The sequence below is a fragment of the Panthera onca genome, chromosome A3, assembly GCF_046562875.1.
Source record: "Panthera onca isolate mPanOnc1 chromosome A3, mPanOnc1 haplotype 2, whole genome shotgun sequence".
Classification (NCBI taxonomy): Eukaryota; Metazoa; Chordata; class Mammalia; order Carnivora; family Felidae; genus Panthera; species Panthera onca.
In genome coordinates this window covers 116,162,071-116,186,424 of record NC_138341.1, presented here as the reverse complement: position 1 = coordinate 116,186,424, position 24,354 = coordinate 116,162,071, and the positions used below count along the sequence as shown (strand labels likewise).

General features: G+C 39.1%; 1 protein-coding gene and 1 pseudogene across 2 annotated transcripts in view; one reads left to right on the top strand and one right to left on the bottom strand.

Annotated features, from left to right (window-relative positions):
• TRPC4AP (transient receptor potential cation channel subfamily C member 4 associated protein) overlaps positions 1-24,354 on the top strand; it is a 68,964-nt gene that overhangs the window by 23,273 nt on the left and 21,337 nt on the right. For both annotated transcript variants that reach the window (XM_060616296.3, XM_060616287.3), the window contains exons 5-8: positions 1,942-1,997; positions 4,505-4,633; positions 10,805-11,012; positions 19,315-19,500. In XM_060616296.3, the coding sequence (XP_060472279.3) occupies positions 1,942-1,997; positions 4,505-4,633; positions 10,805-11,012; positions 19,315-19,500 (579 nt within the window). The remainder of the gene's footprint in view (positions 1-1,941; positions 1,998-4,504; positions 4,634-10,804; positions 11,013-19,314; positions 19,501-24,354) is intronic.
• On the bottom strand, positions 366-536 carry LOC132667475 (small ribosomal subunit protein uS14 pseudogene; annotated as a pseudogene).

The following is a 24,354-nucleotide window of genomic DNA, read 5'->3' as shown; positions in this document are numbered from 1 at the left end:
AGGGTTAAAAAGTCAAAGGGTTTTGGTAGCTTATTTCTTAAGCTGGGTGATGGGTCTTATGGGTATTATTCTTTTATTCCTTTTTATAACTTCTGCATGTTACAAGTATTATTTTTAGGTATTCAGTATTTAATAAGGAGAAAAAAGAGCACTTTTCTTTGGCATTAAAAGCCAACAATCACAAAAATAAATACATACATATGTGCCAGAGATCACTTTTAACATTTGATGAATGCTTTTTTACAAACCTCATATACACATGTTTTTAATTGAATTACTTTTATGTACAATGAACACTAAGGTAGCTATCCTAGATATCTGTGGGTAAGGTAGGTATCTTGGATGACCCACTCAAGGAAGTTCACTTAATCCAACTTAATGAACCCTATATCCTTCGCCTACGGACAGAAACACTGGCGGCACATACTGAGGCCGTGTTTCCTGATCAGACCGTGGTGGTTTGAGCAGATGCGTCAAGAACGAGAACCCTGCTCAGACTTCCTCAGATGGCTCCAGTAGAGCTGCTGCTGACCCATCTTGCTCTCTCTGATGTGACAAGGCGAAAGGAAAAGTATCTTTTCTTAAATACAAAAAAAAAAAATTCCCTCCTTAACTGGAACAAACCAGACTACATAAGGCCTTGTTAGTGCGTGCAGCAGTGGTTAAGAAGACTCATATTCATCTTTGATGTCTCAGCTTTGTACTCTATCTAAATTGGTTCTTTGGGTTCTCTATGCACTGATAATAAGTGGCATCTTGTAATTACTTTTTGGGGTACTCATTCTCTCTTTCTTGTACTAGATTTATAAGTTCTATTAGGGCTAGGATTTTTTTCCCCCCACTAAACACTGTGTATTCTTTATCTGCTCTAGAGTAGGTGCCAAATAAATATTTGATGAATGAGTGAACTCCAGTTCCTTTTGAAAATGAAAGGTCTAGAATTATTGAGATACACTGATCTGGTATTCCAACCTGCTCTGAAGTCATGAGATAAACCAAAAAGCCCCAACAGGTTAAAAGGTAGTGATGAGGTATATGAGACATCTGCACTGTCTCAAGATTGTATCAGATAACTCTTCTGGTCAAGCTAGCTTGTCAGGACCACCCATTGACATCTCAGAGGGAGACCTAGCATTTTAGAGTTTGTGGCAGCATAGGAATGAATGGAAACAGTTTTAAAAAATTTAATGCCAAAGAAAACACTTCGTTGATGGTTCATACTTAGTTTTATTCTCTCTAGGCTTTGGGGTCATGACAGTTGTTTCCTTTTTATGGTATTCCCCTGTTCCTACTCACAGAGAAGTAGCTAGTTCTTTGTTGGAGTTAGTAGGTCAGGCAATAAAAGCCGTTTCCCCAACAGAAATAACAAAAAAACAAAAACACACTTATAGTCTTTAGTAAAAATGATAACCTTTGTTTGCTGCTAGTAGCACTTTCAATGGAGACTTGTAACGCTCAGTCAGGAAGCTCATACTCGGGATTCTGGTAGTTCTGCTTTTGGAAATGTATCTTGAGGAACCGATGCAACACAAGCATAAAAAGGTTACACAAATATATTAAATTGCTTATTTTTAGTCTATTTAAATAACAAAAATCCCCCCCCCCCCCCCCATCCAAAACCCTGGATATACTCTAAGCAAACTACAGAGAGAACATGGCTATTAAGTGATGACACCACAGTAGATTGAAAACATGAAGGCTATGGAGCATAGGAAAAAAAGGGCTACTACCAACCAAAAATCCATATACTAATTGGCTTGTAGTTTCTGAGGAGTATCATGAAAATCTTTGGTAAGCAAGGACCGGAAAGAGGTGTGCTAAAAGGAAAGTAATCATCTTGGAGGAGATTGTGAGGACCAGTTCTTGTGTTCAAAAAGTTTAATTCTGTTACAATATCTTTTCAATGAGGAAAATAACCAGTTATTCCCCTTTCACTTTCAGTAAGTGATGAAATGTCCAAGGACTGTTTGAGCATCCTGTATAATACCTGTGTCTGTGTAAGTATGCCTGCCCTTGGGGCCCCATTTATCTCCCCACCACATCTGCAGTGCTTGATAGGGGAAAGTTCGAGTGGGGGGGGTGGACATGAGAGCTATCCTCAGACACGGGGCAATTGGACTGACTTACATGGGTCTGAGAACCAGGACCAACAGGTGGGAATTACGGGGAGGCAGAATTTTGCAGAAAGTGTTAAGAGCCAGGGCTACTGCAGCAGGTGGTGATCTCCTTTAGCCCTGGAGAGACTAAACAATCTCTCCAGAGACAGACTCTGTCCAAGCAGAGACTGAACAATCACTTACCAAGTGGATACATGCACTGGGAGAATGTATTCCTTTTAAGATTCCTTTTAATCCCTTTATTTCTGTTTCTTCATTTTTCTTGTTAGAAAACAAAACAGGAACCAGAAGCCTCACCAATATATTGAGCAGGACACTCTGTTTGGTCGACCCTGAGCAAGAAAGAAAGGTGGATAAAAGAAGCATTTTGGTAGAAAGGAAAAAGCCTAGCACTTAGTGCTAGAACATGATTTGGAGTTCTGGCTCATGGCTCAGTGCTTATTAATTTACCTCCCTGAGCTTTTAGTTTCTTATCAGGAGAGTGCAGTCAGTAATCTTACCAACATTGTAGGCTTGTTATGAGGACTAAGTGGGATGATAGATGTGAAAGCACCTTGTAAAGTAACATACATGTGGTAGTTTTTGTAAAACACAGTATCCATCTTTTAGGATACTGTGGTAAACTGTAAGCAGCATAATACATGGCAGAAATGAAACCAATGCCCCTGTAGAAGTGAAATCTGTGTGCTATGAAAATACAGCAGAGCATTTAATTACATTTCATTTCTTGCCTCATTCCAAAAGAGGTTTCAGGCATCTTGTATAAAATCTACCAAGATCATAAATCATAAATTTAGAAGTAGGTAAGGAAAAGGGTGGAACACGGTGAGGGTGTAACATGTATCCAGGAATTGGGCTGACTATAAAATCAGTGGTGTTGTGGATGGGACATAAATTTGGGTTTAAGCTTCTTATCAACCAACACAAATAGAGAAATAAGTTTCAACACTTACGCAGTTCAGCATCTGTAACTGTGCCCTGCAACAGAAATATAGCGTGAACCACTTAGATTATTTTAAATTTCCTTATAGCCACATTTTTTTAGAAAGTAAGAAAAGAAGTAGGAAGAAATCGTGAAGTTAATTTTAATAATATATTTTATTTAGCATAGTATATCAAGATTATTCCAATATGTCAGGCCACCTGGGTGTCTCAGTCAGTTGAGCATCTGATTCTTGATTTCAGCTCAGGTCATAATCCTGGGGTCAAGGGATCGAGCCCCATTTCGGGCTCAATGATGAGTGTAGAGTTGCTTGAGATTCTCATTCTCTCTCTCTCTCTCTCTCTCTCTCTCTCTCTCTCTCTCTCTCTCCCCCCCCCTCCCTCCCTCCCCCTCTCTCTCCCCCCCTCCCCCTCCCTCTCCCTCCCTCCCTCCCTCTCTCTCTCTCTCTCTCTCTCTCTCTGTCTCTCTCTCTCTGTCTCTCCTTCTTTCTCCCTGTCTGCTCCCATCTCCCTCTGCCCCTTTTCCCTGCTTGCGTGCTCTCTCTAAAAAAAAAAAAAAAAAAAGACTAAGATTATTCCAACATGTAAACAATTGTAAGTAATTATTAATAAGATATTTACTTTCTTTTTTCTTACTAAGCTTTCAAAACTCAGTGTGTATTTTACACTTGGAGCACCATGTTTCAAGTGCTCAGTAGCCACATGTAGCTAGTGGACAGAGAGGCACAGACAGACCTAGAAGATAAAAGTAAACTAATTGTTCAGCTAACGTACAACTATTCTTGCAACTGAGGTCAGTAAGAACTTGTCCTTATTTTAAAAGATGATGTATGTATGATGACCCCCTCTTGGGCAACTTCCATGTGGTCATTAGTTTTATGAGGCTTTTGTTAATGACACCTAATGTTAATCAGTGATACTCCAGCAAAACACAGTTCAGTTTAAAAAAAAAAAAAAGGAAAGGAGGAAACAAAAATGTGAAGAACATAGTATGATATGGTCCAACTCTATGCTGATCTGGCTTAATTCCAGGGATTAGGCAGAAATGAAGAAATGTCTGGAGGTGCCTGTTTTGGGGTGGGGACGGTGCAGATTTTGGTTAATCTGGAGTAAGGACGTCATGCCTGAAGACATTGGCATTCACTACTTAAAATGTACTGCTGGCCAAATAAAACTTGGGCTATTGGGTGCTAGTGTGTAGCTCCTCATTGAGTTACTAGGCAGGTATTAGGTCAGAACATATCGTGAACCTACCATAGAGAAACCCATCCTCTCAAAAAGCATTTGCACACGTTTTGTATATGGTTATAGGGATTTAAGTCCTCTGTGAAGAATTCCTCAGGGAGCTTGAAGTTGCTTTTCCAGTTTCCAGAAGGGGTACCTTGCTTTTCAGGTTTTAAGATTATAACCTATCCTGCCTTTTCTCTCCTTCTCCCTTGTGATAGACGGAAGGAGTTACAAAGCGTTTGGCAGAAAAGAATGACTTTGTGATCTTCCTGTTTACGTTGATGACGAGTAAGAAAACATTCTTACAAACAGCAACCCTCATTGAAGATATTTTGGGTGTTAAAAAGGTGAGCTATGTTCTCCAGCAGGTGGATGACCAGATGGTGGAGGGTGTCTTCGATAATTGGATTCTCAAGACTGATGTACAGAGCTCTTTTAAAAGAAAAATTCATCCATATTCCTCGTGTTAACTTTTTTTTTTTTTTAACTTAAATATATTTAGGTACAAAAGTAGGTTATATTTCTTCTTCTAATGGGTTTTAAGTGACAGTAAAACCTAAGCCAGTATATAAATTGAAATCAAACTAATGATAAAACTCAAAAGTTCAGATTGCCTTTAATGTGATGGCTAATGTTACTTTGCTGAAATCAAATTGCCCTTTGCTAATTATTATGATGCAGGATCTTTTTAGCATACTTACACTGCTGTATGCTATGGGATAACTCCATTTTCCTACCACTTTTCTATATTTGAATGCTGTGAAACCTTCATTCATCAGGATATGTTTCCCTGGATGGTGATGTTTGGCTTAGACTTATTAAGTTCACTTCTGTTTAATCTCATTAGTCTTAAACAGTTAAAATTTGATACCAACATAGGAGACACAAATGTGAGCACTGAAAGCCTGCCACTTGGTCATAAGATGGACATTCAAAAGATCCTGAATATACTTAAAAAAAAAAAAAGAAATCCCACACACAGGGGTGCCTGGGTTGGCTGGTTAAGCGTCCGATTTCAACTCAGGTCATGATCTCACAGTTAGTGAGCTGTCGTGCTGACAAGCTCAGAGCCTAGAGCCTGCTTCAGATTCTGTCTCTCTCGCTCTCTGCCCCTCCCCCACTCGTGTTCATTCTCTCTCTCTGTCTCTCAAATAAACATTAAAAATTTTTTTTTTAATTTTTTTTTTTTTAAAACACACAAAGGGGAACCTGACTGGCTCAGTTGGTGGAACATACCACTCTTGATCTCTGGGTCGTGAGTATAAGCCCCATGTTGGATGTAGAGCCTACTTAAAAAATTTTTTTTAAAAGAGGAGCTGTGATGAAAATGAAACACTAAATTAAAAAATATCATAAAAAACTTAGAACCCAAAAAACACACCATCTGTTAGATATCTGTTAGATAGTGTATTAGATATTTGTGTAATGCTTGTGAAGACATGGAGCTTACTTCCCTAGTCCTTATTCCATGCCTCCATGTTGGTTGCAGTGGGAAGATTTCTTCCTCTTACTACTGAGGTGGCAGGAATTGCCTCTTAGAGTTGCTCTTGCAGAGAAAAGGCTACCCGCGTGCATTGCGGTTACCCTAGCTTTCGTTTCTGTCTTTCTGCTGCGTTTTCCCCAGGCCTTGATTGTCATCGTGCAGGCAGAAGATGCACAAGTGGCCCATTGTCTGTAGGAACACACTGGAGATGTGTGCAGGTCCCAGACCCTTTGTGTTCTTTGATAAAAAGTCTTTGTCATTTTTCCAGTAATTGTATGCTCCAGCCAGTGTGTGAAAGGGGGCTTCAAGGGTGGAAACACTAGACTCCTTCGCAGTCTCAGCATGGGAGTCTAGGATTGCTCCTTCATAACTTTTCCTGCTTGCCTGTCATGCCCTGTCGCACTCATATTTTTGTGTGTTGCTAAAAATAGTGATGAGTTCTGCTAGACATCGTTACCTTGGTGCAGTTTGAAAGGGGGGTAGGCACCGTAAAGAAAGTGGGAACCCAAGCCACAGATTAGGAAAAGATATATGTAACCCATGTAACTAACAAATTGGTATTCAGAATTTATCAAGAATTCTTACAAATCAGCAAGAAAAAGACAACCTAGTTTAAAAAAGGGGCGGGGGGAGGCAGTGATGTAAGCAAGCATTTCACAGAATCTATAAATAAAAGAAGATGCTTCATTAATAATGAGGGAAATGCAAATTAAGGCCACCATGAGAGCACAAATGTTGGTGAGAATGTATATCATTGGAAATACTTATATACTGCTGATATCTTTTTGTTCCTGCAGAATATATTTATCTTCTTTTCTAGTTGAACATGTGCATACCTCGTGATCTAGCACCTAGGGAAGCACTACCCTGAGGTCCGAGGCATCATTCTTGTGCCTGGGTCACCTGTAACCTATTCCCAGGCATGCTTGTGGATGAACTCCGTCCCAGACAGACCAGTAATTCTTAGAAATGAAAACACTACATCAAAGCCAAGAGATTGTGAAATCAATCCACTGGGTCTGTCAGCTAAATAGAAAAGATTAAAGTGTATCATGTAAGGATTATTATTTAAGTTTTTGTCACATATTTATACATTCACCTACGTATGTTTTATTGGGTTGTGATGGAAACTTTTTCTTATTCTTGGACATTATCGGAATGGTTTGGAAGCCAGAAATACTTCTGTACATGTGCATCAAGAAACACATAAGAATGTTTATAGCATTGTTTCAGGGTCAAAAAACTGAAACCAAGTCTGTGATCCATCAGCAGTAGAATGGATAAATTTTCTCTATCCACACAATGGAATATTATAAAGTAGTGGAAGTGAATAAATTGTTGATATAGGCAACAACATAGCTAACTCATAGAAAGTACTGGTAGAAGTCAGTTACAGAAGACTGTGTATAGTGTATCATTTTTATAAAGCTCTGAAATAAGCAAACTCAACTCATACACAAAGCTTTTTTTATCTTAACAGCAAAGCAAAAATAAAATTCAGGTTTGTGGTTACCTCTGGCAGAGAAGCAGGAAAATGTGATAGGAAAGGCACACACAGCTATTCACTTGATTATGCTTCGTAACATATGTTGTATGTATTAAATTTTAAAATTAAAATATAACACAAGGAAGTGGGCTTGGAGGGTGGTAGGACCTAGTTTATGACCCATCACAGAGCTAGAGGAACAGGGCTGAAAGTTACAGTTACCAATAATAACAATGGCTCCCATTTGTTGTGTACTGGGGAAGGAGAAGGCAAAGGTGGAAGGGGCTGCCCCCAGGTAGCTCCTCCACAGCGAACTTCAGGCCTTCATTCCCAGAAGTAAGAGTGGAACTCATGAGGGCTTCTAGGAATCATTCACCTGTTCAGTACACATTTACTGAGACCCTCACCACCAACTCTTATGTGTTGAGGCTCTGGGCAGCCTCAAGGCAGCATAAGTTTATGTGGAAAATAAACAGATAATTACAAGATCATAGGGTATGTGCAGTGATTGAGAAATATCCAGTTCAGTGGAAGTGAATCAGTGAGATGAAGGGCAGTAGTAGGTATTTTCTGAGGAATATAAGGATGTTTCAGAAGAAGAGAAGCTCATACAACATGCAACATTTGCAGATTGTAGAGAAGAATAAAAAAAAAGAAAGAAACTAAAATAACAAAGCATTTCATAAAATTCAGTATTCATTTATGATAGCAGTTAGGAATAGAAGGAAAATTCCTTAACTTGATACAGGATATCGGTTAACTTACAGCAAACAGAAAACTTAATGTTGAAACTTTGGAAATATTCCTGTTAAAGTCAAAAAGACAAGAATGCCTGCTATTGCTTACTCTAGATAATTGGTTACTTGTGCAAGCACACAAGGAGACACCTATAGGAATGTTCATGGCAGCATTGTTTAATAGTGAAAAATTATAGCCTACCTAAACACAACACACACACACACACACACACACATATATGTGTATATATAAGATTTGGTATGTACTAATACAGGATAACATCTCCAAGATGTATTACTGTTAAAGAGGAAAATGCAGAGCTATGTGTATAGTATGAGTGTGTGTGTGTGTGTGTGTGTCCGTACACACACACACTGGTTAAATACACTGGAGTAAAAGAGTGAAAAAATGAATGAATTAGAGCTACTTGTATCTGTGTAATTTAATCCTAGTGTTGAGAGGCACCTGGCTGGCCCAATCAGTAGAGCATGCGACTCTTGATCTTGGGATTGTGAGTTCAAGCCCCATATTGGGCCAGAGCCTACTTAAAAATAAATAAAAGTTGAAAAAGCACTAACTTGCTGTTGTCAGAAGTGGCATAAATTTAAAAAAAAATCCCAGTGTTAACTAACAGTAAGGTGTCATATATAATTCACACTGTACATGCAAAACAGTACATTGTTGGTTTTAAAAACAAAACAATGTTTTTAAATTTTTTGATTTATTTTTTATTGAAGTATAGTTGACATGCAATGTAATACTAGTTTCAGGTATACAGCCTAGTGATTCGGTGATTTTATACATTAAGCTATACTCGCCACTGAGTGTAGTCACCATCTGTCACCGTACAATGTTACTGTAATATTATTGACTATATTCCCCATGCTGTACTTTTCATCCCTACAACTTATTTCTTTTATAACTGGAAGTTTGTACCTCTTAATCCCCTTGACCTATTTTGCCCATCCCCCCCAATCGCCTCTCTTCTGGCAACCACCAGTTTGTTCTCTGTATTTATGAGTCTTTTTCTGTTTTGTTTATTCATTTGTTTTGTTTTGTAGACTCCTATACAAATGAAATCAAATGGTATTTGTCTTTCTCTGACTTATTTCACTTAGCATTATATCCTTTTGGTCTCTCCATGTTGTTGTAAATGGCAAGATCTCATCCTTCTTTATGGCTGAATAATATTCCATTGTCCATGTATATACCATGTCTTCTTTATCCATTCATCTGTTGATGAACACTTGGGTTGCTTCTCTATCTTGGCTATTGTAAATAATGCTTCAATAACTATAGGGGTGCATATATTTTTTTCAAATTACTGTTTTTGTTTTCTTTGGGTAAATACCCAGTGGTGAAATTACTGGATCATTGATATTTCTGTTTTTGATTTTTTTTTTTTTTTTTTTTTTTTTTTTTTTTTGAGGAAACTCCATACTGTTTTCCGTAGTGGCTGTACCAGTTTACATTCCTACCAACAGTGTACCATCCTCCTTTTTTTCCACATCCTAACACTTGTTATTTCCTGCCTTTTTAATATTAGCCATTCTGACAGATAATGAGGTGATGTCTCATTGTGGTTTTGATTTGCATTTCTCTCCTGAAATCTTTTCATGTGTCTGTTGGCCTTCTGTATGTCTTCTTTGGAAAAATGTCTATTTAAAATTTTTTTTTTTTTTAACGTTTATTTTTGAGACAGAGAGAGACAGAGCATGAACGGGGGAGGGTCAGAGAGAGGGAGACACAGAATCTGAAACAGGCTCCAGGCTCTGAGCCGTCAGCACAGAGCCTGACGCAGGGCTCGAACTCACGGACCGTGAGATCATGACCTGAGCCGAAGTTAGCCGCTTAACTGACTGAGCCACCCAGGCGCCCCGAAAAATGTCTATTTAGATTCTCTGCCCATTTTTTTTATCAGATCATTTTTTTTTTTTTATTTTTTTTTTTTCAACGTTTTTTTATTTTTATTTTTGGGACAGAGAGAGACAGAGCATGAACGGGGGAGGGGCAGAGAGAGAGGGAGACACAGAATCGGAAGCAGGCTCCAGGCTCTGAGCCATCAGCCCAGAGCCTGACGCGGGGCTCGAACTCACGGACCGCGAGATCGTGACCTGGCTGAAGTCGGACGCTTAACCGACTGCGCCACCCAGGCGCCCCTATCAGATCATTTTTGATGTTGCATTGTGTAAGTTCTTTATTTTTTGGATATTAACCCCTCATCAGATACATCATTTACAAATATCTTCAACAGTAGGTTGCTGTTTCTTTTGTTGGTGGTTTCCTTCACTTTAATACCATATATTTTTATGGAAATATAAGTATAAGAACGTGTGGGAATAATAAACAGTTCAAAATAAAGGTTCCCTCTGGCAGGAGAGATGGGAACACAACTGGTTAGGAATATTTTATTTCTTATTTCTTAAAAAGAAAACATCTGTAGCAAGAATGGCAATTTATGAATGATAAAACTTGAGTGGTAGGCATTTGCTTTGCTTTGCTTTGCTTTGCTTTGCTTTTCTGAATAGACAAAATGAGCCACATGAACAAAGAATAAGAACAATGGTTTTCAAAGGTTTAATCCTCAGACCAATCCTATAAGGTATGTTAGTCCCATTTGACAGTTGAGCACACAGAGACTTAGAGAGGTTCCATAATTTACCTGTGTTTGCACAGCTGCAGTTTGCAGAGCTGGGATTTAACCTAAGTGGTCTAGCTGCCAAGCCCCATTCTTTGGGGAATGCAAACAAGGGGCACATCCAGTGTCAAATGAACTGAGCATGGGGATTGTTTTATTTGTGTTTCCTGTAGGAAATGATCCGACTAGATGAAGTCCCCAATCTGAGTTCTTTAGTATCCAATTTTGATCAGCAGCAGCTTGCTAATTTCTGCCGGATTCTGGCTGTCACCATTTCAGAGATGGATACAGGGAATGATGACAAGCACACACTACTTGCCAAAAATGCTCAGCAGAAGAAGAGCTTGAGCTTAGGACCCTCCGCAGCTGAAATCAACCAAGGTAAAATCTCTCAAAGTTTTTGGAGTTTTGAAATTATGGCTCTGAGACCCCTTTGTAAATTATCTGCTCTTTCAATATCTCCAGAGATTGATCCATGTGAGGGCTCATAGGGTCCACTTAGAGTATGTAAATTTTGTATGTGTTCATTATTATAGGGGCCAAGTTTGTAACCTTTATCAGATTTTTTAATGGATTCAGAACATCGAAAAAGTAAGATCCATTGTTTATCAGAATTACAAATACACGTACCTTTTGATCCACTAAGCCTCATCTGGGCCTTTATCCTGTAGGTATATAGGCAATGATGTATATTCAAGGTCATTCATTGCAACATTGTAATAACAAAAGATCAGAACAACTTAAATGTTTTATTGATAAGAAACTATTTAATTTCCAGAACATTTATATAATGGAAAATTGTATAGCTTTTAAGAAAAAAGAATGAAGAAGATTTAGTATGTACTAATACAGGATAACATCTCCAAGATGTATTACTGTTAAAGAGGAAAATGCAGAGCTATGTGTATAGTATGATACTTTTTGTAGTAAAGCAGAGATGGGGAGAATAAGATCAGATGTATTTGTTTGCTCATATACAGTATGCATAAACTGAAAGCACACACAAGAAACTAAAAATGGTTACCTGTTGGGGGTGGCTAGAAACAAGTTAGATGACAGCAGTGGAAGTAGGACTTCTGAATGTATTATTTTATGTATTATTTGATTTTAGAACCACATGAATATGCTAATGATTTCCCCACCTGTTGCTTTTTGTTAGCAAGAGAACTTTTTTCTGTTTCTATCCTGGTCTAAGCAGATTTGGAGAAATTGGGCATATATCTGTTTTGGTTATAAGAGTATAGATGATCCATATTTGAACTAAAATATTTATGTGTCTTAAAAGCTAGTTCTTGAACGCTAACAGTCTGAAAAATCAGTCTGCCTTAGTGTTAACCGAATAACCAATTAAAAAGCAGTAGTAGAGAGGGCGCCTGGGTGGCTCAGTCGGTTAAGTGTCCGACTTCGGCTCAGGTCATGATCTCATGGTTTGTGGGTTCGAGTCCCACATCGGGCTCTGTGCTGACAGCTCAGAGCCTGGAGCCTGCTTTGGATTCTGTGTCTCCCTCTCTCTCTGCCCTTCCCGCACTCACACTCTGTCTCTCTCTCTCTCTCTAAAAAATAAATAAACATTAAAAAAAAAAAACAACAAACAGTAGTAGAAAGCCATGATCATCCCACAGTAGCCCTGAGGATGCTTTGAAAACAGTACTTTGTTTCTGAAGTCCAGTTGACTAGATGTGTGGGTTCCCAGGCCTAGCTCTGCAGAATTGCTAAGTGCTACATAGCAATTTCCCTTCTAAGTACTAAATGTGAGTCCTTCATTAACTCTGTTAGCATTCTAGTTTTAGTTATGAACACCACATAGTCATGACTATATTTCTAGGTTGTTAGGGAATATAATTATACGTGTTTTAGTCATAATAAAAACAGAAGTATATGAACCCTATGGACCCCAGGTTGGTGGTTCCCCCTCTAGGCTTGTTTTTCTTCCTGAGTCCATAGATCCAAGGCCTACCCTGGTCTGTGTAGGCTTTTATTCCCCTCCCTTCTCCTTTCTTAGGACTTTTAAGGAGTACTCATTTTAGCAAATCATAAAATACTCATTCTTAAAAACATGAGTTCTGTTATAACTAAATTATACCTTAAAGCTGATTTAAATACACATACATATATACTGACAAAAGTTCACATTTGTTAAACTCCTGCTGTGTAGCAAACATTGAGCTAACTGCATAACCTAACAGTGATTTTATTTACTTCTCCAAGCAGCCCCATTCATTGCACAGCTTAGGAAACTGAGGGTCATAAAGGTTCTGTATTAGATACTTGTGTGTGCTGAGGCACTAAGTAACTTTCATCTTTTAGTTTTACATTTAAGGAATCTGTTCTACAGATCATTTTTATCCTGTTATTATCAGTTACCTTCACCCACCTGTCTATAAGCTACCTTAAGTGAAACCAGCACTGCCCATCATTCTTGGAGGACAAGGTATTTTAGTCAGTTGATTTTTTAAATTAACTGAGAGTTAACACCAAACCTAGTTTCCTTTATATGAGGCATTAAAAAAAGGAAGTCTTGGGGTGCCTGGGCGGCTCAGTTGGTTAAGCGTCCAACTTCGGCTCAGGTCATGATCTCACAGTTCATGGGTTCAAGCCCCACGTTGGGCTCTGTGCTGACAGCTCAGAGCCTGGAGCCTGTTTCAGGATCTGTGTCTCCCTCTATCTCTCTCTCTCTCTGCCCCTCCCCTGTTCATGCTCTCTGTCTCAAGAATAAACATTAAAAAAAAAATTTTTTTTTAAAGGAAGTCTTTATAAAATGTCTAGGTTCACTTGTATACCTGTGTGGCTAACCCATGAGATACTCTACATTTGATGTCTGCTTGTAGCTTTTGGGTTGAAGCTTTATTAAAAGTTGTATTTTAGCACATGATGTTGTACAGGGTCCTTTCCCAGCTCTCTGACCATACAGTTCCTCTTTCCCTGCCTCCTGCCCCCACACACATTTTTCTCCAGTCACATGCCCTGGGAAGGCCAAGGTGAACATAATTAAATCACAAGTGCAATGAGAAAGATCTTAGTTCTCAATATTGTCATGCTTTAATTGAACTCCGGTACTGGATATTTTTAAATAAAGGTGTGTGTAACAGTCATCTCGGGCTGCCATAATAACATACCGTAGACTGGGTGGCTTAAACAACAGAAGTTCATTTTCTCACAGTTCTGGAGGCTAGAGGTTCAAGATCAAGGTGCCCTCAGCATTGGTTTCTGGTTTGCAGACAGCTGCCTTCTCACTGTGTCCTAACGTTGTCTTTCCTCTGTGTATGTACAAAGAGAGAAAGAGATCTCTGATGTCTCTTCCTCTTATATAAGGACATCTGTCCTATTGGATTAGGGCCCCCTCTCATGACCCCATTTAATTACCTCCCTAAAGGCCCGGTCTCCAAATACAGCTATATTATGGATTTGGGCTTAAACATAGGAATTTGGAAGGGGACCCAATTCAGTCCATAACCGCATATAAAGCTGATGTGTTTTTGTTTTGTTTTTAATAAATTGTGGCTGTTTTCTTACCCAGCAAAATAGTGATTTATCCTGTCTTTCTGGAGCTCAGATAATAAAAATGTTAGAGTCCTCTTTGGATTTCTCAGAACTACCAGTTGTCCTTCTATCCGTTCATGTGGGAACAGATGGTTTCATCTGGGGGAAAAAAAAAATCAAGATTTTAGTCAGAGATGTAGATGAAGCCACAGGCCAGATAATTATCAATTTATAGGTCACACTGAGCTAACAAGGGCTGATTTCTGCAACACAGGAGCTAGGAGAGAATTCAGAATCCCCTCAGCTGGAAAGCAGGGCCTAAGCTGAGGAGAAAGTTTTGCGGGAATATTTCAAAATACTGATGTTTTAACAAATATGAGAGAAAAGGTCTGCTTTTGCAGAATTCAGAAGTTGTGTTTCCGTTGTCAACCAGTTTGACATTTTAACATTAACCAGTAGTGTGTGATAGCTGCTGGTAAAGCTGTGAGAATTACTAGCACACTGTGGTGCTGGGTGCCAGTTCCCGGAGATTGTATATCATTTGATGAGCATAATTGGGCCAATGATTTTTTTTCAGGGTGAGAGCCCATAGCTTTTCATCACTTTTTCAAGAGATGAGTGACTCACAGAGGCTCTAGAATCTCCCAAGGTGGGGGCTGGAGTCTCGGAACTCTGAATGCTGGGCAGGTCACGTTCTAAGTGCTGCGTCTAAGTGCTGTGTGAAGAGTGTAGGGCAGGAAGGGTAGGCCTTAGGAACTGTCCTGTGAGGAACAGAGAAACTGCAGCCATTCACCCTCCAGAAAAGAGATTAAGAGAAAAATCCAGCTCTGGGAAGGTTTTCCTGTAGAATCCAAACTCTTTTATTTTTGGAAAAAGTAATATATGTCTAAGGTTTCTTAAATAATAAGAATAGCAGGTATATACAGTAGAAAGTTTGTTCCCCCTCCCCATAGCAACCTGTTTCATTTTCTCATATGACTCTGCAGAGAAATTCTGTACCTGCCCAGTCAGGGGGATGGAGGGGGAAAGAGATTGGCTGCTCCCTGTCTGTACAGGTGGTAGTATAAAATAGCCTCCATTCTCCTTGTTTTTTTCGCTTAACTATCTTGCAAAGCATTCGATTCCAGTACATGCAGAATTATGTGATTCCTTTTTATAGCTACATGGTATTCTAATGTATGGGCATACCACAATTTATTTAACTAGTCCCCTATTGGTGGAAATTTGGTTTATTTTTAAACCTTTGTTCCTACAATTAACAGCCTTGTGTATGGAGTATGATGTGCTGGATATTTGCCTTTTAAACTTTGATAGATATTGACAAGTTAACCCTCTAAAGAAATTACGGTACATCTTTTTTGCCCATCCCCCCTGTACATGCTTCCCATTGCAGGGCCTTTTTAAACTTCTTGATGTCTGCCAAGCCAATAAGTAAAAAATGGTATCTCAAAGCAAAAAAGCTACCTCCATGTATTTTTTTTTTTAAGGTGAGCATCACATAACCAAATAAACCATTTAAAGTGAACAATTCAGTAGCATTTAGTACATTTACAGTTTGTGCAACCACACTTCCATCTATTTTCAAAACATTTTCATCACCCCAAAGTGAAACTGTGTACATGATAAGCAGCTGTTCCCATTCTTCCCAACCCTGGCAACTACCTGCTTTCTTATACCTATGCTAGATATTTTTTAAATGGAATCATATAATACATAACTTTTTGTATCCTGCTTTTTTCACTTAGCATGATGACTTTGAGGTTCATCCATTCTGTAGCATATCAGTGTTTCATCTTTTTTTATGGCTGAATAATATTTCTATATACCATAGTTCATTCATCTCTTGATGGACATTTGGATTGTTTTCCCCTTTTTGGCTGCTGTGAAATGTCATGAGGATGTGTTTGTACATATTTATGTGGGCGCCTCTTTTCAGTTGTTTTGGGTCTATACTTAGGTGTGGAGTGGCTGGGTCGTATGGTAATTCTGTGTTCAACTTTTTAAAGAAAAGTTAATTTTAATATAATTACAGCTTTAAAAAAAAATTTTTTTTTTAATGTTTATTTTTGAGAGAGAGAGAGAGAGACACCAAGCATGAGTAGGGGAGGGCAGAGAGAAAGGGAGACAAAGAATCTGAAATAGGCTCCAGGCTCCGAGTTGTCAGCACAGAGCCTGACGCAGGGCCCAAACTCACAAGCCATGAAATCATGACCTGAGCCGAAGTTGGATGCTTAACCGACTGAGCCACCCAGGTGTCCTTACTTTTTTTTTTTTTAAATGAGGTCAGACATTGTAGTCACTAATTTATAGAGGGTGGAAAGGGGGCTAAGAGTATTTGCTGAGCTCTGTGCTAGAACTTAATATAATACGCGTTTGTACAATCCTAGCTGTACTTTGTTGTAACTTATTTTAGTTTTGAAGAATTTTCTTTAATATTGTGTTCTTTTGAATTTTATGTTAAAATTTTTCATTTAGGGGCACCTGGGTTCCTCAGTTGGTTAAACATCTGACTCTTGGTTTTGACTCAGATCGTGATCTCATGGTTTTTGGTATCGAGTCCCTTGTCGGGTTCTGCACTCTTAGTTCGGAGCCCAGTTGGGATTTGCTATCCCTCTCTTTCTGCGCCTCCCCGCTGAAAATAAATAAATACACATTTTAAAATTATTTAAAAATTTTTTTCATTTAGATTCTTCACACAGAGACATGTATATGACACATATAACATTATAATGATACCTATTTACCCATCAGCTCGATTCAGCAGTTGTCAACTGATGGCCTCTCTTTATCCCCATTTGTTCCTCTCTTATTTTGAACTGTTTTCTAAAGTTTATTTATTTTTGAGAGAGACAGAGGTAAGTGGGAGAGGGGCAGAGCAGGTTTCAGGCTCTGAGCTGTCAGCACAGAACCCAACGTGGTGTCAGACCCCTGAACCATGAGATCACGACCTGAGCCAAAGTTGGACGCTTAACTGACAGAACCCCCAGAAGTCTCCCTACCTTATTTTGAATTATTTTGAAGCAAATCCCAGATACAATAAAATTCATATTTTGCATAAATTCATACTTGCATATATTGCAGTATTTCCACAATTTTAAAAATAACTCCAATATCATATTATACCACCCAAATTAATAGTATTATCTTGGTATTATGAAATACCTACTTTTTTTCAATTAGGTGATACCTCCACACGGTTCTAAAGAATCTACAGGTTCAAAAAGGTGTTCATCGAAAAACTACCCCCTCACACTCGTGTTTCTGGTCACCTAATTCTCTTTGCCTTTGGCAACCATTGGTGTTTTCTGTCCTTCCAGGAAGATTTAATTAATACATGTATAAGCAAATACGTAGAGATGTTAGTCCTTATTTTTAAAGAAGGTTAATGTTAAATTGAAGATCTACAACCTGGATTTCCCTGCCTCCAAAGTGTATTATGTTCTCTGATGCTGATCACAATTTCCATCTTATTATTGTGAGCAAAATGGGATTAGTGGAAATAGGAGTTGGGTGATTATTCAGTTTCTTTCTTTACCTAAAAAACAAAACAAAACAAAAAAAACTTCTTTCTTACTGCTAGTACATGGTTGTTACAGGAAAATGAAACTAGAGAGAAGTAGGGTTGTTTTGTTTTTTTGGTTTTTTTTTTTGGTTTTTTTTTTTTTTTTTAAGTTTATTTTGAGTGAGAGAGAGCAGGGAAGGGGCAGAGAAAGAGGGAGGGAGAGAATCCCAAGCAGGGCTTGGATGCAGGGCTTGATCCCTTGAAATCAGGACCTGAGCCAAAATCAGAGGAGTCTGGACACTTAACTGACTGAGCCATCCAGGCACCCCTAGAGAGAAGTGGTTTTAAAAGAAGCATTTAAATGGGAACACCTGGGTGGCTTAGTTGGTTGAGCATAAAAATAAAACTCTTGATTTCAGCTCAGGTCGTGATCCCAGGGTCATGGGATTGAGCCCTGTATCGGGCTCCACGCTGAGTGTGAAACCTGCTTAAGATCCTCTCCCTCTCTCCCGTTCTCTCTCCCGCCCCCTCCCCTTACCTCTGCCTCTCTCCTCTTCTCTGTCTCAAAAAAAAAAAACAAAAACAAAACATTTATATCCTTTCCTACTCAGGAATGGCCACAGTAAATACCCTGTTGTATAGGGGCACCTGGGTGGCTCAGTCGGTTGAGCATCCGACCTCAGCTCAGGTCATGATCTTGCAGTTCATGAGTTCGAGCCCCGCGTCAGGCTCTGTGCTAACAGCTCAGAGCCTGGAGCCTGCTTCGGATTTTGTGTCTCCCTTTCTCTCTGCCCCTTCCCCGCTCATGCTCTGTCTCTCAAAAATGAATAAACGTTAAAAAACAAAAACAAAAAAACCTTGCTGTATAGCCTTCATTCTTTATATGTATATTATGTGCATATTTTAAAGAAGCAAATTTTTTTTTTTAATGTTTATTTATTTTTGAGACAGAGAGAGACAGAGCATGAATGGGGGAGGGCCAGAGAGAGAGGGAGACACAGAATCTGAAGCAGGCTCCAGGCTCTGAGCTGCCAGCACAGAGCCTGACGCGGGGCTTGAACTCACGGACCGTGAGATCATGACCTGAGCTGAAGTCGGACGCTTAACTGACTGAGCCACCCAGGCGCCCCTAAAGAAGCAAATTTTTAAAGACAATGGGCTTAAGCCAATACTGTGTAATAATTTTTTTCTGTAACAAGTTTAATTATCTTTACTGAGTCACCGTATAAAGATATATGTGTCATTGTTCTTAGTGTCTATTGTATTCTGTTGTATTGGATATAGTTTTAATCAATATGCTGTTGATGACCATGTAGTTGTCTTTATTATTTTGCTATTGTAGAAACCACATCAGTGAATATCTTTGTACATATAATTGGTTATTTCCTTATGGGAAGTTCCCAGAAATGAAGCTCCTGGCTCAAAGACACACAGATTTAAGACACTAAAGTTATTCCAGTTTACATTCCCACTAGTAGATATAAGAGCCTGTTTCTCTATACCTGCTACAATTGAACTTGTTTCTGTAATTTACTATTTTATTTTGGCTTGGCATTTCATTTTAAAGGGAAGCTCTCTGACTAGCTACTGTCAGATTAAAAATCATTCCCGCCACAGATAGGGGACAGGCTCCTTGTTGAGGGCTTTAGAGCTGGTTGGTCTCTGTTTTGAAAATTCCCTCTTTTGTTCTCTCCTTGGCAGCGGCCCTTCTCAGCATCCCTGGCTTTGTTGAGCGGCTTTGCAAGCTTGCGACTCGAAAGGTGTCAGAGTCAACGGGCACAGCTAGCTTCCTTCAGGAGTTGGAGGAGTGGTACACATGGCTAGACAATGCTTTGGTGCTGGATGCCCTGATGCGAGTGGCTAATGAGGAGTCTGAGCACAATCAAGGTACTTCTGGGCTGGGGGCTGGTGGCGGGGGGGGGGGGGGGGGGGGCGTGGTTGGCGGTGGCAGGGAGGGTCTTCTGTGATGTGGGGAGCTTTCCCTTAGGCTTCTGGAACCATTCTTGACCTCTTTTCTGAGGAGCATTAATTGAAATTTGCTCAGTAGAATTTTCCTCAGGGAAGCCCTAGATAAGAACTGTTAAGACACTTTTGAAAGCTAGTGACAGAAACCTCTTTAAACTCCCTCAGTGTAGACCTGATTGCAGGGAGAAGGGACTGTTTGGATCCAATAACCAAAGCATTCTTAGGAACTCAAAGAGTCCTTTCCATGTCTCTTCTTCATTCTCCATGGTTCTTTAGTGTTCTCTCTGTTCCGATGAGTAGACTCCTAGTTTCAAGCAGTAGCTTCCTGGTGAAGAACTCTGGCCTATCTTGGGTCATATGCTTAACGGTGAAGCGTTTGACTCTGGCCAGCAAGATGGGGTCAGATTGTACAAACCCAGGAATTCTCACTGTAATCATGCAGGTAAAAGTGAAAGGAGGAGTTCTAGTTCCAGGATGGCAGTGTACGGAGCTCTGTGGACCTGCTCCCCATTGCAACTGTAAACAAAACCTATAAAAAACAACAAAAGCCATCCATGTATATGTGGAAGTTGTTCTGAGAGCATACAGCAAATGAGGAAACATTTCTTCAAGGAAATCTGCTAAAACTCAGAACAGTGAGTGTCTTTGACATTTGAACTTTTGCTTGTTGGGAATTCCACTCTGGGCTGGCGTGGCCAAAAAGACACAACCCTCAACAGAGGACACAATTCCCAAACAAGGAATATGGTATCTCACCGTTGAAGGGGAGGAGGGCAGACCACCAGCTTTTCTCATTCCCTCCAACTCCAAGTTGCAGAGGCTAAATTCTTGATGAGTATACCCTTACAGGTCGGAGGCTCCCTGCCCCAACTTTACTGAGATATAATTGATTTATAATACTACGTATATAGCATGTTGATTTGATGCATTTATGTATTGCAAACTGATACCATCATAGCATTAACTAACACCTCATCACATATTTATTTCTTTTTTGTGGTGAGAACTTTTAAGATCTCCTTTATTAACGTCATTCAAATATTAGCTATAATCCCCATGCGGTACGTTGGATCCCCAGAACTTATTAATCTTATAACTGGAAGTTTGTACCTTTTGACCACTATCTTCCTAATTCTCCCAACCTCAGGTAACCAGCATTCTGTTTCTCTGAGTTTGACTTTTTTTAGATTCCACATAGAAGTGATATTATATAGTATTTTTCTCTTTCTGACTTCATTTAATTCACTTATTGCACATAATGCCAGGGGCTCCTTTCTTCTGACTACCTTTGTACTACACTCAGTACAGAAGCTGTGCCCTAGGCCTGGCAAGCAAGAATTCTGTGACCCTACTGTCCTTGCCCCAACTCAGGTGTAGGACAGAGCTTCCGTGTAGGGAGAGGCAAGCCAAAAAGACTTAAAAGCCGGCTGACCCTGCTCAGAGTAGCGGCACCAAGATTTTGCCAGGACGAGAGGTAATGCATAAGAGCAGAAGGTAGGGAAGTTCAGACCTAAGGGTGTTCTGGAAGACAATGTTGATTTTGGTGGTAAGCAAATAAAAGGAGGATGTTAGCTCTTAAGTGAGAACAAGAAGCTGAACCATAGAGGCTCCTGGGTAGCTCAGTCTGTTAAGTGTCCGACTCATTGATTTTGTCTCAGGACTTGATCTCAGGGTTCGTTTGTGCTTGGGATTCTCTCTCTCTCTCTCTCTCTCTCTCTCTCTCTCTCTGCCCCTCTCTCACTTGAGGGCGCACCCCCCCCGCCCTTCTCTCTCTCAAAAATAAACATTAAAAAAAAAAAGTTAAACCATAGGCTGGGTAGTTTACCAGTAAGAACCAGGAAAACAGCTAAGCAGAGCTCTTCTGAGGTCAAAACCAACCTCAGTCTCAGAAACTACCTTGGCCCAGTTTTAATTGGATTAGATTTTGGAGCACTTTATTACGCCCCAAGGCATTGTCAAAAACAGTAGAGCATTCAGCCAGCAATTAGTGGAGTCTGACAGCTGGGTTTCATACCAGATGAGGCAGAAATCGTCATCCAGGGGGACTGTAAACACCCCCACAACTTCACTCCTCTGAAGCAAAACACCAAGGACCTCGCTAGTCTGTGGAGAAATAGACTTTGCTGAAATAGTCTAGGGAGGTCACTGAACAAATGAACAAGAAAATAACAAGCCCCAAAAGGGAAGAAGGGGAATCAGTATCCACAGTTGCTGTATTATTTACCTAAAATGTCAGTTTAATAAAATGTATGAGATATGCAGAGCAAGTATGGCCCATATACAGGAGAGAGCAGGCAACAGAAATTGCCTGTGAGAGAGCCCAGATATTGGATTTAATGGAGACCTGTCATAAGGAGGTCAAAGAGCTAAAGGATGCTGTGCCTAAAGAAGTAGAAGGAACTAAAGAAGCTATGACGACAGTATGTCATCAAATAGAGAGTATCCGTAAAGAGGAGATAGAAAAAGGAGCCAAACGGAAGTTCTGCGGTTTAAAATTATAAATAACTGGAAGGAAGAATTCACTGAAAGGAGCAAGAAGAATATTCAAAGAAATAGTGGCTGAAAACTTCACAAATTTGAAAAGCATTAATATATACATCTGAAAGGCTCAAAGAACTGCAAGTAGCATAAATTCAAAGAGATTCACACACACACGCATCATAATAGAAATGCTAAAAGACAAAGAAAATCTTGAAAGTTGAAAGACAAAAACAAACCCTCATGTTCAAGAATATTTCTTTAAGATTGATAGCTGACTTCTCAGAAATAATAGAGGTCATAAGGCAGTGGGATGATCTAAGGGCTGAAAGGAAAAAAGCAGCAAAACTTTCTTTCAGAAACAGAGGTGAAATAAAGACCTTGCTAGATGAACAAATACTTAGAGAATTCATTACTAAAAGATCTGCCTTATGAGAAATACCAAAGGAAGTTCTTCAGCCGGAAAGCAGGTGACCTCAGGCAGTAATGTGAATCTATGCAAAACAACAAAGAGCAGTAGTAAAGGTAATTAGAGAATCATAAGACAGTATAAATGCATATTTCTTCTCCTTTTCTTAATTAATTTAAAAACAGTTGTGTAAATAAAACCATATGTTTATATTGTTGAATCTGTAACATACAGAAGTGTGATATATTTGACAGTAACAGCACAAAGAAACTTTGTGGGAACTTGGATGGGACCAAAGTTGTATTGCAGTGAGGAAATTATACCAGATAGTAACTTGAATCAACAGGAATCAATGAAGACAACCAAAATGGTAAATAAGAGGGTCAGTATAACAAACTCTATTAATATTTACTTGCTCTCCTTTCTTTCCTCAGCTTCTTTAATGGACATGAAATTATATAAACTAATAACTACAACAGTGTATTGTGTAACAGTATGTGCAGTGTGTTGTACAATATATTGTTGGTTAGCGTACATAGATGTAGTATGCAGAAAACTAATAGCACAAAAAGAGGAGGGGGAATAGAGCTATATAGGAGCTCTGGAATTAGTATAAATCTGAAAAGATTCTGTCAGGTTAAGATGTATATGGCAAACCCGATAGCAACTGCAAAGAAAGTAACTTTAAAAATAGAGAAAATCATTAAAGGAATTATGATGTTATACCAGAAAGTGTTCACTTACTACAAAAGAAAGTATTATACGAGAAATAAAGGAATTCAAAAACACATAAGCTGTGTAGAAAACAAAAAGTAAAAAGGCAGAAGTATTCCCAACTGTGTCATTAATAACCTTAAATATGAATAGATTAAAACAATTTATCCAAAAAATTGTCATAGTGGAGTTTTTAGAAAAGATCCAATTGTATGCAGCCTACAGGAGGCATACTTTCTATTCAAAGGTAGAAATAGGTTAAAAGTAAAGGATAGAAAAAGATGCATACTTCAAAGAGCAACCATAAGAAAGCTGGAGGGGCTATAGTAGAAGAGACTTGAAAACAAAAAATGTTATCGGAGATAAAAGAAAAAAAAGGACATTTTATAATAATAAGAGGGTGAATCTATTAAGAAGATAGAACAGTTATAAACATATCTAACAACAGAGCCAAAAAAAATAATAAATGAAACAAAAACTAACAGATTTGAAGAGAGAAATAAGCAGCAGTAATAGTTGGAGACTTGAATACCCCACTTTCAATAATGGAGAAAACAACTAGAAGATCAAGAAGGAAATAGAAGACTTGAACAACACTCTAAACCAACTAGACTTGGGGCGGCTGGGTGGCTCAGCTGGTTGAATGACTCTTTATCTCAAGGTTATGAGTTCAAGCCCCATGTTGGGCTCCACACTGAGCATGGTGCCTACTTAAAAAACAAACAGGGTACGTGGGTGGCTCAGTTGGTTAAACATCCAACTTCAGCTCAGGTCATGATCTCGTGGTTTGTGAGTTTGAGCCCTGCATCAGGCTCTGTGCTGACAGCTCAGACAGAGCCTGCAGCTTGCTTTGGATTCTATGTCTCCCTCTCTCTCTGCCCCTCCCCTGCTCGTGCACTTCCTTGCTCTCTCAAAAATAATAAACGTTAAAAAAAATTTTTTTTAAACAAACTAAACTTACTAGATATATATAGAACACCACCAAACTACTGCAGGATATACGTTCTTCTCACATGCACATGGAACATTCTCCAGGATAGACCATATGCTAGGTTACCTAAAAAGCCTCAGTAAAGTTGAAAGGATTAAGATTGTACAAACCATGTATTTCAGTCACAGAGAAGTAGTATTAGAAATCAGATATTAGAAACATGGAAATTATGTGATAATAATTC